Source organism: Perca fluviatilis, chromosome 6 (assembly GCF_010015445.1).
Source record: "Perca fluviatilis chromosome 6, GENO_Pfluv_1.0, whole genome shotgun sequence".
Lineage (NCBI taxonomy): Eukaryota > Metazoa > Chordata > Actinopteri > Perciformes > Percidae > Perca > Perca fluviatilis.
The window spans coordinates 36,545,461-36,561,469 of record NC_053117.1 but is presented as its reverse complement, the minus strand read 5'-3'; the positions used below and the strand labels follow the sequence as shown (position 1 = coordinate 36,561,469).

General features: G+C 40.9%; 1 protein-coding gene across 2 annotated transcripts in view; it reads right to left on the bottom strand.

Moving 5' to 3' along the window:
• The window catches only part of LOC120561138 (GDNF family receptor alpha-2-like), a 79,599-nt gene that overhangs the window by 44,847 nt on the left and 18,743 nt on the right, over positions 1–16,009 (bottom strand). For both annotated transcript variants that reach the window (XM_039804104.1, XM_039804105.1), the window contains exon 3: positions 15,244–15,330. In XM_039804104.1, the coding sequence (XP_039660038.1) occupies positions 15,244–15,330 (87 nt within the window). The remainder of the gene's footprint in view (positions 1–15,243; positions 15,331–16,009) is intronic.

Below are 16,009 nucleotides of genomic sequence, written 5' to 3'. Positions count from 1 at the left end.
ATTTTCCAAGTGCATTACAATGACGCTTTTCGGCAAACATGTTCTGCTATAATGTGAGGAGAAAGGGGTTGATAAGCTAATGATGAGACGTATAAAAATGGAAAAAGCTTTAAGAGGGGAGAGGAGACTCGAGCAGTTGATTGCAGCAGCTGATCACGACAGATAGAGAGATGAAATGAGAGCACGCAGACTAGCAGATTGGACAGCCACTTACAGAGACATGCTGGAGAGCTTTCAATTAATCCCGCCTAATTCACCAAAGATGTGCAACTCTTGCTTAGAATAATTAACCCAGCCCATCAGCAGTACAATCAGCATCACAAAAGTTTGCACATATCTATCGCCTTACCTTGCTGTATTGTTGTACCTATACATTAATGAGCAAGCGAGGCACTGACTGAATAAATGAACAGATAGATGGGCGCTGATAGATTCGCTGCATTGATTGATTAACGGATGTAGTAAACACAGCAGCACATCAGTGTCGTTAAGTGCAGGAAATCGTCATAAATAATGTTTTTCCGATTATATCTTGGCACCTGTTGGCTGCAGAATAAACTAATATGAATGTTTGCCAAGATGTTTTACGTGTGCGTGAAGCACAATGCGATGTATTAATTTGGGGATACAAAACAGGAATTGACAAAAACAATTATTTTTTTTTACACACAACTGCATCGCGTGCCTCGGAAACTGCGATCTCATAACTGTTTAGTTGATGTCAACAACAGTTAAAGCATCACCATTTGCTTTTGGCGATGCTTTCGGTTGACTGTAAATAGGCTTTTTAATAGGGCTCTCTACTCTATGGGTATCATAAATTAGACACCACTGATGGCAATATAGTGGAAATAACCATCTATTCTTTGCTCACATATAACACACACGGGAGAGAGAGAGAGAGAGAGAAAGAGAGGGAAAGGAATAAAGAGAAAGAAGCGAAAAAGAAGCAGAGAGGTAAAATGTGAGATAGGAGACACCTATGGGGAGACAGACGGTGAGAAACAGAAGTTTATATACAGTAAGACCTGTGTTCCAGTGAGAAAAGAGAAGGAGAGATAATAACGAGAAAGCGAGGTGCAGCATGTATGAATGAGAGGAGGTGGATAAAACGTTCACGTACACTGTATCTGGATTTTGATGCTTTTTTTTCCCCCCAAAGAGTAAGGGATCTTCTTTCCCCTGTAATTGCTCTCTGTCAGCCTTATTTGAATTCTGCATTTCATATATCATCCCATACTCAGGGGACGCTGCGCTGCAGAGCGGAGTTCAGCCCAGGTTAGGAACAGGCTCTTGGCTCTGGGTATGTTCTCAGTAATTAGGAAAAGTGCCAAAGTTTGGATTTAATACGGCCCTGGGTGAGCATACGAGAGCTTGTTAGGGAAGTCTTTAGTCCGGACCCTGAGGAGCATGTCAAGCATTTCCGTGTCAAAGGGCTCATCAGTCATTAGCTCTGCACTGTGTGTCGCTGTGGGGTTTCCAGGAGGGAGGAAGAGGGTGCAGTAGATTTTACAAAATCATCTTCCTAGCCTCGTAAAAGTTAGACGCATAGACGTCATCAGAGTTTACGGAGTCTTCTGTTCTCAGGGATCAACTGAATTTTACCTCAGAGCGAGAAATTATTGCTGCAAAGTGAACCAGCGTGCAGTTGAGAGAGAGAGAGAGAGAGTGCGGGGAGATGAAAGAGATGAGAGAATAATAAATATTTGTATGTGAGAATAAGTGTGTGTGCGTGCGTGCGTGTCTGCATGCATGCATGCATGCGTGTGTATGTAGGTGGAAGACGGGTGTCCACAGAGAAGAAAAAAATACTTGTATGTGAGAATAAGTGTGTGTGTGTGTGTGTGTGCGTGTGTGTGCGTGCGTGTGTGCGCGCGCGCGTGTATTTGCGTTCTTGCCTGCATGCCTGCCTGCGTCCATGTATGTGTGTAGGTGGAAGAGGGGTGTCCAAAGGAATTTTAAATCATTGTAAACACACTTCTAAATACTAGAGCTGTTTACGAGCATCTGCCTTCAAGTTAAGCTTCCTCTGGTGAAATTCAAAGCTTGAGCGTCCTCAGTGGGCCCCCTCAGTGTTAATATGCAGGCTGTTTAGCTCCTTCAAACGTCACTGGCAATAATCATAACAGGATGTGTGTGTCTGCTGAACCTACACAATGTCAATAATCTGCTTCCTTGTTCGTTACCACCATGCACGTAGAGCATCACTAAAACTACTAACAAACTCAAACAACAAACCTGTTGTTCTGTGGATTATTCACTGTTGTTTAATTCAAACATGTTAGAAAAACGCTGACTATAACAAAAGGTCTCTGATTACTGACCCCCCCCCAGGGGGACAAGGGCTGGACTAAGGGTGAACTGATTAACAAATGAAGCATATAAACAAAATAATATAAATATACACAGGCACAATCACAAGAATACACAAAACCAATCTGGCACGGACAAACGCAGGCACAGACCCCTAATGACCGAGAAAAAAAAAAACGACGCATGCACACAAATATCTTAGTGTTTGCCTACGTAATATATTAATTGTTATTAGAACTCTGGTCGCACTGGTCCTTTTTTCCCCAGCTGTTGAAACAGCTTCCTAGATTTAATTGGATGGTGGGCACACTGAGCTGAGAGGTGAGCGGCTTAGTGCTGAGAGTTAGAAGGTCTTACTAAGGGATGTTAAACTTAATTCCTGGAGGGACCCCCCGAACGCAGGCTTCCACGCTGCCCTCTCGTTCCTAATAAGTTAATTAGCTCAGCGTTGGGTCAAGAGAACTGAACACATTTCACATGGAGCATATTGACAATTACAGTTAATGATACCTTTGCATGCTGTACGTAATACGGAATTCATTTAGGCTTTGATAAGGGTCCTGGTGCATTGTGGGGGAAAGGTTGTCCGCCACACATCCTTATCCATACATGATGTCTTATTGATTTGAGAAGAGGGCTATTGACTCGCACAGCAACTCTGCCTTGAAACCAAGAAAACAACGGCTCCATGGTGAAGCTCCCCCCCTAGCTCAAGGAACTCCTCACCCTACAGACCTCAACAGGTACCCTCCGATCTGCCTCAGCATATTTTTTGAAACTTCCCAGGACAAAGCTCCGTACAATGGGAGATCGGGCTTTCTGCTCAGCTGCTCCCAGTCTGTGGAATGCTCTCCCTGACCACCTGAGGACACCACAGACTGTGGATGCTTTTAAACGTGGCCTTAAAACCCACCTATTTAGGAGAGCTTTTGAGTGAACTCGTGCCTTTTTCCTTATTTCCTTATTTTTGTTTCATGTCATTCTATTCATTTATTTTTATTTTCATGCTCTCCATGTGTTTTTATTTTTTACTTTTTTTAGTACTATCATGTAGCACTTTGGCATTTTGCGTAAATATAAAGTGCATTACAAATTAAATGTATTATTATTATTATTATTATTATTATTATTAGGCATCAGAACTCTAGTTCAGTGAAACAAGCCAAAGCTCTTTAGAGGGGCAAAACAATTAATTTTTTCTGAATTTTAAATGTGAAGATTTGCATCTTTTTTTTTTTTTTTTTTACATCATGGTAAACTGAATATCTTTGACTTTTGGACTGTTAGTCGGAAAAAAAACTAAACAGTTTAAAGACTTCCGTTGCACTCTCGGAAATTGTGATGAGCATTTTTCATTATTTCCTGATATTTTATGGACAAAACAATATATAGATTAACACAGTACTACGAAGTGAGATCAACATGCCCTGGATTTCTTTCAGTTACCCGGCTTCACCTAATCTAACAATGATGGTCCTGCATAAGCTGTGTCACGACGGTGGTTATCAAATAGTTCAATCAAATTTTCCCAATCCAGCGGCACGCTCGTTCAAAGAGGCGGTGTTTGCTCTATATGGCCAATCGCAAACATCTACCAGAGCCGCATATTTTACATCAGAAGAGCAAACTATAATTCTACATAAATATGAAGAACACAGACACGGTTTTACAGGCGAAACGCAATAAAGTCGCTGCTTCCTAAAACAGGAAGGAAAGCTGGCAAAAAATAGCCCGCGCAAACGTTATCAATATCACTTCCCATCAGTCAGGCACAAAGCTGACCATAATTAACTGGTTCATAAACTTTTATTATATTAAGTTTCAACCTGGCAGTGTAAGTACGAAGAAAAAAAAATAAAAAATAATTAAACCGATGTGTGTAGCTAAAAAATGTCTAGGGGTAAACCGTCTTAGTCAACTTAGATTTCTTTAGTCGATTAGTCATGCTTTATGCTTTTTTCATGCTGAATGACTTATTTCCAAGAACCGTACAAGCACATCTCTGGAAAACACAAGAATTAAAGTGGTGCTTTTGCATGACTCTTTGCGGAGAATCTCTAATTTACAGATCTGTCGATTAAATCAACTAATCGATTAGTCGATACAATTGAATGAGTGTTAGTCGACTAAGAATTTCTTCAATCGAGCACAGCCCTAATTCCCTCCGCTGAAAATCTATATCTTTCATAAAAATACCCATCAGGGAATGTTAACGGGGTTGTCAGTCTCTAAATGTTTTAACTTGTATTAGCGCACCACTCTCTCTCCGCGCACCGAGCTCCGGATCTTCTAGCGGTGATGCCATTATCAACCGAGTATTGATTGGTCGCTAGGCGGTGCTTTTACAACGGTTGATCTCTAATCTCCATCATAACCTGCTCCCGACCAGGTTAGGTGTTCAGCATCAGTTACCACGGCGATTTAACCCGGTAACAAGTGATCCACCGTTGTGATACACAAAACCCTGGCTTGAACCTGAAGTTACCTCGTTAACGCCAAATCTTGCTTCGTAGTACAGGCCTCTGGTCGACAAAAGCTTTCTGCATGCATTAAAACAAACTAATACCACATCAGGCACCAAACCTGATTCATTTTCTGAACTAGTTTAACTTGGTGGGGCGAAAAGATGTCTGTCAGAGACAGGTGGACTGTTAACAAGACAAATGTGCCTTCCTGTAGCATCTCCATGCTTCATCTTTTCGTTTGATTTTGTTAGATTCCCACTTGCGTTTAGTGCAATTTGATTAGAACAGCGAAAATATGCATTAATATTACTTATTGCACTCAATTCTTACAGCAACTAAAGGGGTTTCGGGTAGAGAACTGATTATCAATAGATTTCCTTTGGGCACTTCCTATCATTTGATGATGGAAATTTTTCAAGTTACCAAAAGTGAAATGTAAAACTAAATGTACCCCTGGTAAATGTGCCTAAAGTTTTGAACTGAAGACAATACAGTTATTGTTAAGTGTCCCTCAATGTCAAGTGAAGAGGTATGGGTGCAAGGGGTGTTTTGGTTTGGGCTGGACAGCTAACTTTAGAAAATTCATCCATCATATTACTTTTGTGAACTTTTAGGAGCAGGCTAAAATACATTTTGTGTCTCTCCTTTGACAGGATTACTGCTGTAACTGGAAGAAAAAAAAATCCAATCTGTGTTACATGATTGGCTGATACAATCATGATGCTCTGGATTTGACCTCTTGCAAGCTTAAATACCCAGAAAAAATATCTACTCTAGATAAGTTAATAAAAATGTTACGAAGGGCAACTCTGGGCACAAGTAAGGCAAAAAAATAACAAATAAAATAAGATTGTACTGAGCTGCTTAGAAACAATACTGTTATTGCTCATCCTGGGTTGAGTGGAGCGCATGTGAAGTGTATTTCACATGCATCATTTTATTTGCTACATTACATTCATTGTGATAGTACTACTACGGCTCAGACACTGATAATCTCTCCCTCTCACTTAATCAATCTCTACGATGGCTCAAAGTCATATTTTATACATATGAATCTTTTCTTTTCTGCTGTCTAAGATTACACACAGTGCGGTCCGTGTTTCTGTGGAGCAGAGTTGGAACATTGTTGGTTGTTTTAGTACTCAGTATGAGATAGCTCTGACCGAAATGTTGACGTTAAAGTAATTTTTTGCATGATCTCTTTCTCTGTGTGTGTGTGTGTGTGTGTGTGTGTGTGTGTGTGTGTGTGTGTGTGTGTGTGTGTGTGTGTGTGTGTGTGTGTGTGTGTGTGTGTGTGTGTGTGTGTGTGTGTGTGTGTGTGTGTTTCTCCATAGTAAATCTTGAGATAGTAATTTGTTTGTTTGTTTACGGGGTAAATTTCTTGAAATTAGAATGTGATCATTGCAGCTTTATGTTTTAATGAGGGTGACTTGCAACAAAGCCATGACAGCCATAGGTTTGCAACACATAGTTGTGAGTGGTGAGTATATTCAATTCAATTCAATTCAATTTATTTATAGTATCAAATCATAACAAGAGTTATCTCAAGACACTTTACAGATAGAGTAGAAGAACAAACAAAGACACAACAATTTCCCACGAGCAAGCATTTGGTGAGACAGTGGCGAGGAAAAACTTCCTTTTAGACAGAAACCTCGAGTGGTGAGGAACTATATTATGTGCACTGGAGCTGTCAACAGCGCTCCCAAAGGAGAACACTAGTGTCTTTCACAGCATTGCCACTGGCTGGTAACCAGGAGGCACTTCCACTTCCAGTTAGCTTTCAGTATTGTCCTATTCACATGTTTGCTTCCCTGTATAACCTCTGCTCTTTTTCCATCTATCCTCTCCAGCATCTATCAGATAACCATGCCCTGTGCCCTGACACTGACAGTATGACATAGTGACTAACAGTCACAGGTCACGGAGTGAGCAACAGTCGGCAGTAACCAGACTACTTAAGCAGAATATACAGGTGGGCAGATGGGCAGCATCACACCTCGTGAGTTTTTTGTCCTGCTGACAGCGAAAGCATAACTGTGCTGTGTGTCCATTTAAAGCAGTATTATGGAAAGGCGTCAGGAAAAACTGAAGCTACATTTACATTGCTATGTTTTGGGGGTGGTGATGGTGCAGTGGATATGTCACATACCTTTGGTGTGGGAGACCAGGGTTCGATTCCCACTGCAATACATCAACCAATGTGTCCCTGAGCAAGACACTTAACCCCTAGTTGCTCCAGAGGTGTGTGTGACCTCTGATATGTAACAATTGTAAGTCGCTTTGGATAAAAGTGTCAGCTAAATAACATATAACGTAATGTTTTGGTTTAAAAAACGAATATCTTTTGCTCGCATTCTCTGCCGTTTCGGAGCCTCTAAACCGGAGAAATTTGAAAACACTTCTGACCCCGTTTTGGTTTGGAATCTCCGGGGTTGCAATCCCAACGGCCGCAAACAGAGACCTTTGGCAACACTGACATTGACGCCAATGTTTCGCCGCCCGGTCATGACGTCTCGTTCACCAAGACTATTAAACATAAAAAAATTCTCAAGAGCTATTTTTGAAGGGGACACAAATAATACAGACAAAATTGGATATGTGTAGTTGTGGAATTCCAGTAACTATAGGCTGGCAGCGGTGGAATGTAACTAAGGGCGCTTTCACATCTATAGTCCCGGTGGACTCGGTGCGATTCAGGGGTGAAGTTACATTGTTGCATTTTTCATTTGGTTCGGTTTGTTTTCACACTGCACTTCGGTGTGAATGTTGACAAGATCTGGCTCTGCCCCTGCAACCTGGTAACCTCGCTGGCCTCCTGGGACTGGGTACAGAATTCAATATTTTTAGGCACCGACCAAATTGCCTTTTTAGTATCGAGTATCGAAAAATGCCTCGTCATTCAATACCCAATTTCAATACCTAATGAGCAAATCTCATCAGCATCATTAAGCCAATAAGCACGCAGCATGCTTCTACCAAGATCTAATAATGTTTGGGATTGACTGGCTAACATTACACGTTGTAGAAACATGCAGGAATACTCTACGTTACGCACAGATAGAAGCTAGTAGAAGCTGAAAAATAAATAAAAAGATTTGTGCCGTAATGTTGATATTTTTTCATGTTTTATAAAATTGGTATTGAACAAAGTATCGTTTAGGGACCGGTATCAAAGTCACGGTATTTGTATTGGTATCGGTATTGAATATTTTTTAACGATACCCAGCCCTACTGGCCTCTTCACCCAGCCACGTTCAACAGCTTGGCAATATGCTTTTTTGTGACACTGAAGACAAGTCTACCTTGTCACAAAACAAAATACATCTACTATCAGCATCACCCTTTAGTGGTGAGAGGCGTGGCCCAAGAGACGCCCACTGTGTCTCGCTGCCATCAGAGCACAGAGATGAGTGGGTAAAAGGCCCACTGATGTCAGCTCTGGATGCAACTGTGCTGAGCACTGAGGTGATGAAACACTATTAATGCAGGTGCACAGTGCCAGCAAAGCCAGGAGAAGAGAAAGCAGAATTCATCGCTGTCTTTCCAGGGTTGTTATTATGGAAGTAACAATACACTCAACTACTTTTTTCTAACAGAATGAAATGACTAAAAAATATTCCTTTATTTATATAAACTGTGCAAAATAGCAGATGTGTCAAAAAGTCACTATCAAAAAGTGCAACTGAAATAGTATTTCATCTTAGATAACTAAAATAAATAAAAATAAAGATAAAAGAAAAGCTTGTTCATTGCTAAGGCCATATGGTTAAATCTAAATGATTTTCTTTAAAATGTAACAATATCTTATGACAACAACATTTCTCACCGGTCATTTGCTTTTAAACGACAAAAAGAATAAACACTAGTTGGCAGAAGGGTATTTTAAAGAACATTGAACGCAACACAACCTTACAGAGCCGGACCCAAACGCAACAACAAAGTAGCGCAAAGATTAGTCTATATCCACGACGTTCCACTTCCGGGATTGGTCCGTTGCCACCGGAAGTTCCGCTGGATGTCACTCTTTACGGCCCGGATATCCGTTTCCTTCCGCTTTCTTTGTGTTGGAATGCTAAACTCCGGTGGATTTCTGAGGACTATGGTTAACTGCTCCTCAGATCTCTGCAGGGTAAATCCAGACAGCTAGCTAGACTATCTGTCCAATCTGAGTTTTCTGTTGCACGACTAAAACAACCTTTGAACGTACACATGTTCCACCAAAACAAGTTCCTTCCTGAGTCTATTTTGCAGCGGCACCGTGGCTCTGTCCGGTGCATAGCGTCGCCCAAGACGATTGTGATTGGTTTAAAGACATGCCAATAAACAAGACCATGTTTCTCTTCCATCCTGGAATTCTGTGTGAACTAGCCAGACCCTCCATCGCAGCGCTGTGGTAGCCTCGTGAGACCATCCTGATCTCGCGAGCTCCAGTTTTCCACTCGCAGATCAGTCTGGCATCTTGAGATAGAGAAAATTTGGAGCCGTTCGCCAAACGACTGGGCCAATCAGCGTTGGTTTTGAGGCGGCTTTAGGTGGTGATAGACAGATGGTTTATCCAATCAGATAACCAGTATTTTCAGCCAGCGGTAGCCCTAATTCTGTTAGCCGCTCGCTAATGCTTTTTTCTCTTGGATCCTTCTTTTGGAATATGGACCGGGAACCTGAAAGGGTGCCTTTTATTCGTAAATTCTCGTTACACAACAGCAAATATCCTTTACCGACATGTTGCTTGCTGAGCTAACGAGCTATGCTTTGCCTGCAGCAGCAGGGGCTTGTGGTTGTATTTTCATACGCTTCGTTGATCTGATTGGTTGATTTGGCCCGTCTATCACCAACATAGGTGATAGACAGATGGATTATCCAATCAGCTAACCAGTATTTTCACCCCTTCCCAAAAGTTCTCCAACGGAAATGCGAAGCAATCCATCTGGCGGAGTCAGGTTAGCGCTGTGGAGGAAGGTCGGGCAATGTGAGACCACGCAAAGATTAACCATTAAACATCATGGCTAATCACTAACCATGTGTTCTGTATGTATATGTACAGTAGCTACATACTTCTGAGATGTTATACCTGGCCCTAACAAAAAAAACAAAAACTACAGTAAAACTTAAACTAAATGTATAAAAACTAAACTAAACCTTTCTGAACAAACTGAAACCAAACTAAAATAAAATCAAAGTCAATAATTGAAAATTCTAAACTATTCTAACCTTGTGTCGAAGTCGAACGAAGCCATCCTTCACAAGGCTTCCGTATACTGTCATGACTGAAGTCACTTATTTAGTAGTCTCGCTTTGCCAGACCATCCACACGCTGTGGAACGGAGGAGGGTCTGGCTACTCCACATAGCATTCTGGCATGGGAGGAAAAACAAGCTCTGGTTTAATGGCATTTCTTTACACCAATCACAATCGCCATGGGCGGCGCTAAACTCTGCACGGAGCCGCTGCAAAATGTTTTGGTGGAACACGTGTACGTTCAAAGGTTGTTTTAGTCGTGCAACAGAAAACTCAGATTGGACAGATAGTCTAGCTAGCTTTCTGGATTTACCCTGCAGAGATCTGAGGAGCAGTCAACCATAGTCCTCAGAAATCCACCGGAGTTTAGAATTCCAACAAAGCGTAAGGAAACAGACATACATGCATCCGATGGAATTTCTTGCGCCACCTGAGCAATCCCGGAAGTGGAACGTCAAGGTTATAGACTACTTATTTAGTGACAGACCGCGCAGGGTTAAATGTGCTCATTGCCTTTTTGTCTGTGTGTGTGTACAGTGCATGCAAATTCTCATTTGGAGATATGCTAAACTGAGTGGCTAAGACTACACAGTCTCATTAGGAGGAAAAGTCTGTGTGAAATAGTTTTGCAGGTATCACTTGGGGCAATGCAACAACTGAGTCTCCATATGTTCTGTTCAATTTCAACTTCAGAGCGTGAGTGCATAGAGCAGTATATAACTCTTTTTCATTTATATCACAACTTCTGTCCCTTATCTACCTCCCAGACAAAAACTTTTAAAGTAGCAGAGATTATTTTTCAATTTCCTACCTTTCCTCTAGTAGAGTATGCATTCCCCTGTCCTCATCAACCAACCAGATATCATATATTCCCCGGGTCTCTGTGCAGTTTAACATTTACAGCCGGGATTATGAATTCTTTTGTGTGTTTTAGTAATCGAAGTGAGAATTATTTTTATAAAACAAGTGTGTAATTACTTATCCGTTTGCCTGTGGTTTTCTCTCAGTGCCACAATCAATTACTCTGTCCTCTGAAATGATAAATAATGAGGAAAGCTTGCGGCTAAACAGATTTTAGAGAGCCAATCCAATATTTCACCTTGGAGAGAATTGAGGAAACAGCGGAAGCAAAATGGATGCAGTAATGAGTCCCCTGTTGTACACTGTACTCCTACACTGCTAGGCTAAAGTTAAGCGTCTGTACTTTGGTTATTATCTCACTTGATTGTTAGTTAGCAGGGCATCACAAAACTAATAAACATACGTCAATAAAACTTAGGAAATGTTGTGCTCATTTAGAACATACTCTACATTTTCACATTTTAACTCCTGAACTGGATTCTATCCATGCATATTTCTGCCTACACAGATTTTCCAATACCAAATTTGGTTCATAAAACAAATGTGTGTTTTTTTAATATATATTGCTTATACACTATACGCTTATACAAGAGTTTTTTATTATGACTGGTTGCCTAATCATTGAAGGTCTATTTGACATATATGGCCATATTTCCTGAGCACATGGGGCAACTGCAGCTACATTTAAAGTGACTATCAGAGATGGGGACCCGAGTCTTTCTTTTATTGGCACATATACCTTGGAGAAACGTATGCCGAGCTGCATGTCCCCTGCCTTTGCCATAATGTGCAACGTAACGCGTGTGCTATGCCTATGTTCGCGCACTCACAAAAATGCATTGACGATGGCGACACCACCTTTTGTCGTTAGTTTTGCTTTCAATAACTTGGTAAACAGTGGCAGTAAGCGAACAGCTACATGCAAGGTGTGTGGCACCAAGATAAATGATACCAGATCAACAACATCGAACTTCATCAGGCGTCTCAAAACGCACCCGGATAGGTCAGCCACTTGCTAATGTGAAAGCGACGTTACATTTAGCATATATCGTCACAGGTAACAAGCTAACCATCGCAAAGTGTTGTGCTAATGCTGGGCAAATTGTATCTTTATAGTTGTATCCATATGATGTGACAGACTTAGGTTAATATTTCACCAGGTCCGAGGGCTAGAGGGATGTGTTAAGTAGACCCCATAAAGTTATCCTACAACTGATTTTGATACTGTACTGTATGGATGGTAGCTACAGGACATGCTTTGAATTCATAAGATTTAACAATACAGTGTTAAGGACGGATCAGATGGCCAGAGACTTGAGACTTGACTTGGACTTGTTGCAAAAGACTTGAGACTTGACTTGAACTTGCCCCTCAAAGACTTGAGACTTGACTTGGACTCAAGCTCAAAGATTTGAGACTCGACTTGGACTTCCGAAAAATGACTTGTGAACATCTCTGGTGACTATATGTAACTTTTAAATGTTTTTGAAACAGAAAACGAGACTAACAGTGAAAAGAACGCTATTTTTATATAGTTTTTAGTAAGGCATCTGCCCGGGCCCGATGTTTCCCGCAAAGTCACAGAATGATTTACGGCAGCTACAGAGCACACATTCTGGTGGGTCACAGATTTCGGTGTAACACCGGAAAAAAGCATCTGTGTTTTTGTATCCAGCCAGGTAAAAAGAAGCAGGAGATTTCTTTATATAGGCCTGATTGTGCCTGATGTATGGGGCAGGACCATCACAGGAAAGAAGGAAATTAAACAAAGAACTACTGAAAGCTAAAAGGGAAAGTGAAAGACAACGGGCGAAATCCGAGTCAATCTCGCTCAGGCTTTCAACAGATGGAGACAATTACGGGATTGTAAATTATTCAAAAACATCCCCGAATTGGCCCTCAGGTATGTAATGTTTATTCCATTCATAAAATCACTTTACAATGTGCGATGTGGTTGTATGTCAGTAGCCAACATTAAATTACGTCCCCCTTTCATTTAGCGCCAACTTTTTTATTCCTTTTAGTCCGTGTTTGTGTTGGCCTACTATTTTCTTTTCCCTTGTCCCCTTGTACCTGTGTAAAGCGTCCTTGGGTTTCCTGAAATGCGCTTTATTACAGTAATCTAAGTTATTATGACGTTGGTTACAACAATCTCGACAGCAGGTGTGGTAAAAACACTGCCACTTTTGTCCAAAGCGGCAGCTAGAATCAACAAAAACTGAAAGTTACATATAGCAACTTTAAATGAATGGCTGAATCAACTTTGAATTATTTTTGCAATATTTGATATATATTTTACCTATAGGTGGCTCAACAGCAACAGGATACATTGAATTTGCCATAACGCTGTAGTCATGAGTCTTACTCACTTGAAAGTTTGTTGTACAAAGACCTATATCATAAATCATAAATCTGCATGATTGTTGCTCAGTCAAAATCCAGGTGCAATTGCTGAGCATTTTCTATCATTAAAATAACAATTTGTGCAGCCTTGGCGGAAGAATGCGCTTTCTAGATGAATATGCACTTAAATCAGCGAAGGCAGTTTGCCATCATTTCTCCAAACGCCAAAGTAATCAAAGTCTGCATTTAAAAAAAATATATTTATTCTGGTACTCTCTCCTTCTTTTAATATATCAAACAGCGCATTTTCAAAAACAAGTGATACACTGCTGATTTCCAGCTAAAGGGATTATACAAGAAGCGTGTCTTTCTTGTACCTCCCAGTTAAAAACAAAGCAAGATACATCAGCCAAAAGAAAGGGAAAATGTGCTGTCTTCAGTGTTTGTAGATTGCTTTTGGCAAAAAGGAAGAAAAAAAAATAGAAGACAACATCCTCCGGAAATTCCTGTCAGAACTGGATGAAAGAAAACGATTGAATTTCCAAATGACTGTAGCCTGTAACTCTGGCAATGGACAGGATGGTCCTTGTGTCCACTCACACCTATTGTATTTACTTGCTTCTCTGCACTGCATTAACCATTGTAGCTCTGTCTTATAATAAGATCTACCTTGATTAGTGATACCGTGACCGTAATAACCCGTAAATCAGACAGCAGGCTATAGCACCCCTGCTGAGTGCTGGGCTGTTTAATTAGTGAACCAAAGAGGTAATCAAACTGAAAGCTAAGTCAATAGCTGGGGAAAAAATGTGGGGTAATACACTGAGAGTATGTGGTTTACCTCACAAGCCCACAACCAATGTTGCAATATGTCACAAGAGCAGTTTTGGAAGAGGTATTCAGATCCTTTACTTAAGTACTTAAAGTATTACCACACTGTAAAAATACTCAACTTACTGTTACAAGTAAAAGTCCTGCATTGAAAATGCAGAACAATCCTCACATTTTAGAAACTGGAAAGCATCTAAACAGTTCTGTCAATCAAGTGTTTAATAGGCTAATCATATCAGCTGGACTTGTAGGCCTGTGTATTGTTGGGTAGTTTAATTTATAATAAAACATCTTGTTTTATAAACTACATGTGTTCTGTGTGCAAAAATCTTAATGTGTAAAGTAACTAGTAACTAAAGCTGTCAGATGAATGTTGTGGAGTAAAAAGTACAATATTTCTCTCTGAAATGTAGCAGAGTAGAAGTAGAAAGTGGCACAAAAAGAAAAGACTCAGGTCAAGTACAAGTACCTCAAATTTGTACTTGAGTACAGTACTTGAGTAACGTACATAGTTACATGACCACGCCACAAAACCCAATTCATTCGAAGGCCAACGACGGTTGACCGGTGGGATGCCAGTGAGGAACGATCGACACAGGCTCTTTAGACCACTACATTGTTATTTATCCCAAAGGAACCTCTGTTTTACCCTCTCTGGAGTAAATATTTCCCCTCATATTGCATCTCACAAAAAAACCAAGGGCCCTATCTTGCATCCGGCGCAAAGCCCGACGCAAAGCCCGATGCAAGTGTCTTTGCTAGTTTAAGACCGACGCAGTTGTCAATTTCCCGTCCAGCGCCCACGTCGTTTAAATAGCAAATGCACCTGCGCCCATCTTTGCGCCCACGGGCATGCTGGTCTTACAGGGAGGTGTGTTCAGGTGAATTCTGAGGCAGCGGGAAGTGATCGCGCCATTGACCAAAGATTACAAGTAAAAATATTACGGTGCAAATCCGCCATCATAATAGCAATGATAGCATGTTATGCCCAAAACACACCTATGAATTAATGAAGACACTAAGTATATCCCTTTTGAACCATGCGCCCAGCGCACAGACCCTTTTTTCCACCTTCAAACTAGCAAAATTGGATTTGGACATGCCCAAAACACACCTGCACCATATGCTTCACACAGTGCTTAGATCGTTAAAATAGGGCCCTTAGTGTTAAAGATCAAACCCGTAATACCTGAAGAGATGGAGGCCAAGCGGAATGCGTCAGGGTGTCGGTTAGGTGCTACAGGTTCATACGGGGATGAGTCGTCCATGTCACCACCTGGAACAACAGGAAGGATGACAAAGATTTATTATTATCACTCAAGTGGAAGACGTTATCTTCCCAGCGGAGCCGAGCATTTCAGCATTTTCCAAAGAATCAAAACAGAAACAGAACACCAACCTGAAAAAACATACAAAAACAGACAGGAAATTCAGTTAATGGTTCTTAATTAATGGAAACGCTGTAACAAATCAGCTTTTTATGAATGTTTTGGATTTAAATGTTACATTATCAGTCAGTTAACAGTATAGTACTAGGTGACCAACAACGGAGGCTACACTACTACATTCTAATTTTTTTTTTAGACAAAAACGATCTCCATCCACACAAGAGTTGGAGCCCTAGTATAGTAATCTCTGTCTATATTACTGTAACACATATCACATGACCATTCATATACACTGGGCATGTGCTTGCCGGTTTAAACAGGAAGCAGATTGTCTGACATTTCTCTGCGGTTGGAAATCAAGGATGTATAAGATGAAAATACTGAAAATACATTGGAGAAAGAAAAACAATGGCCAAAAGTAAGACCAAGGACTTATTTGCTTGGACCGATGACGAGGTGGAACTGTTACTGATAGGTATGTAAGCCTACCTAACCGATAAGACTGACTGATGTGCATCAACATTTCCAAAACTCAGTTTGTGCTTATCCAGACTACAAAGCAACCCC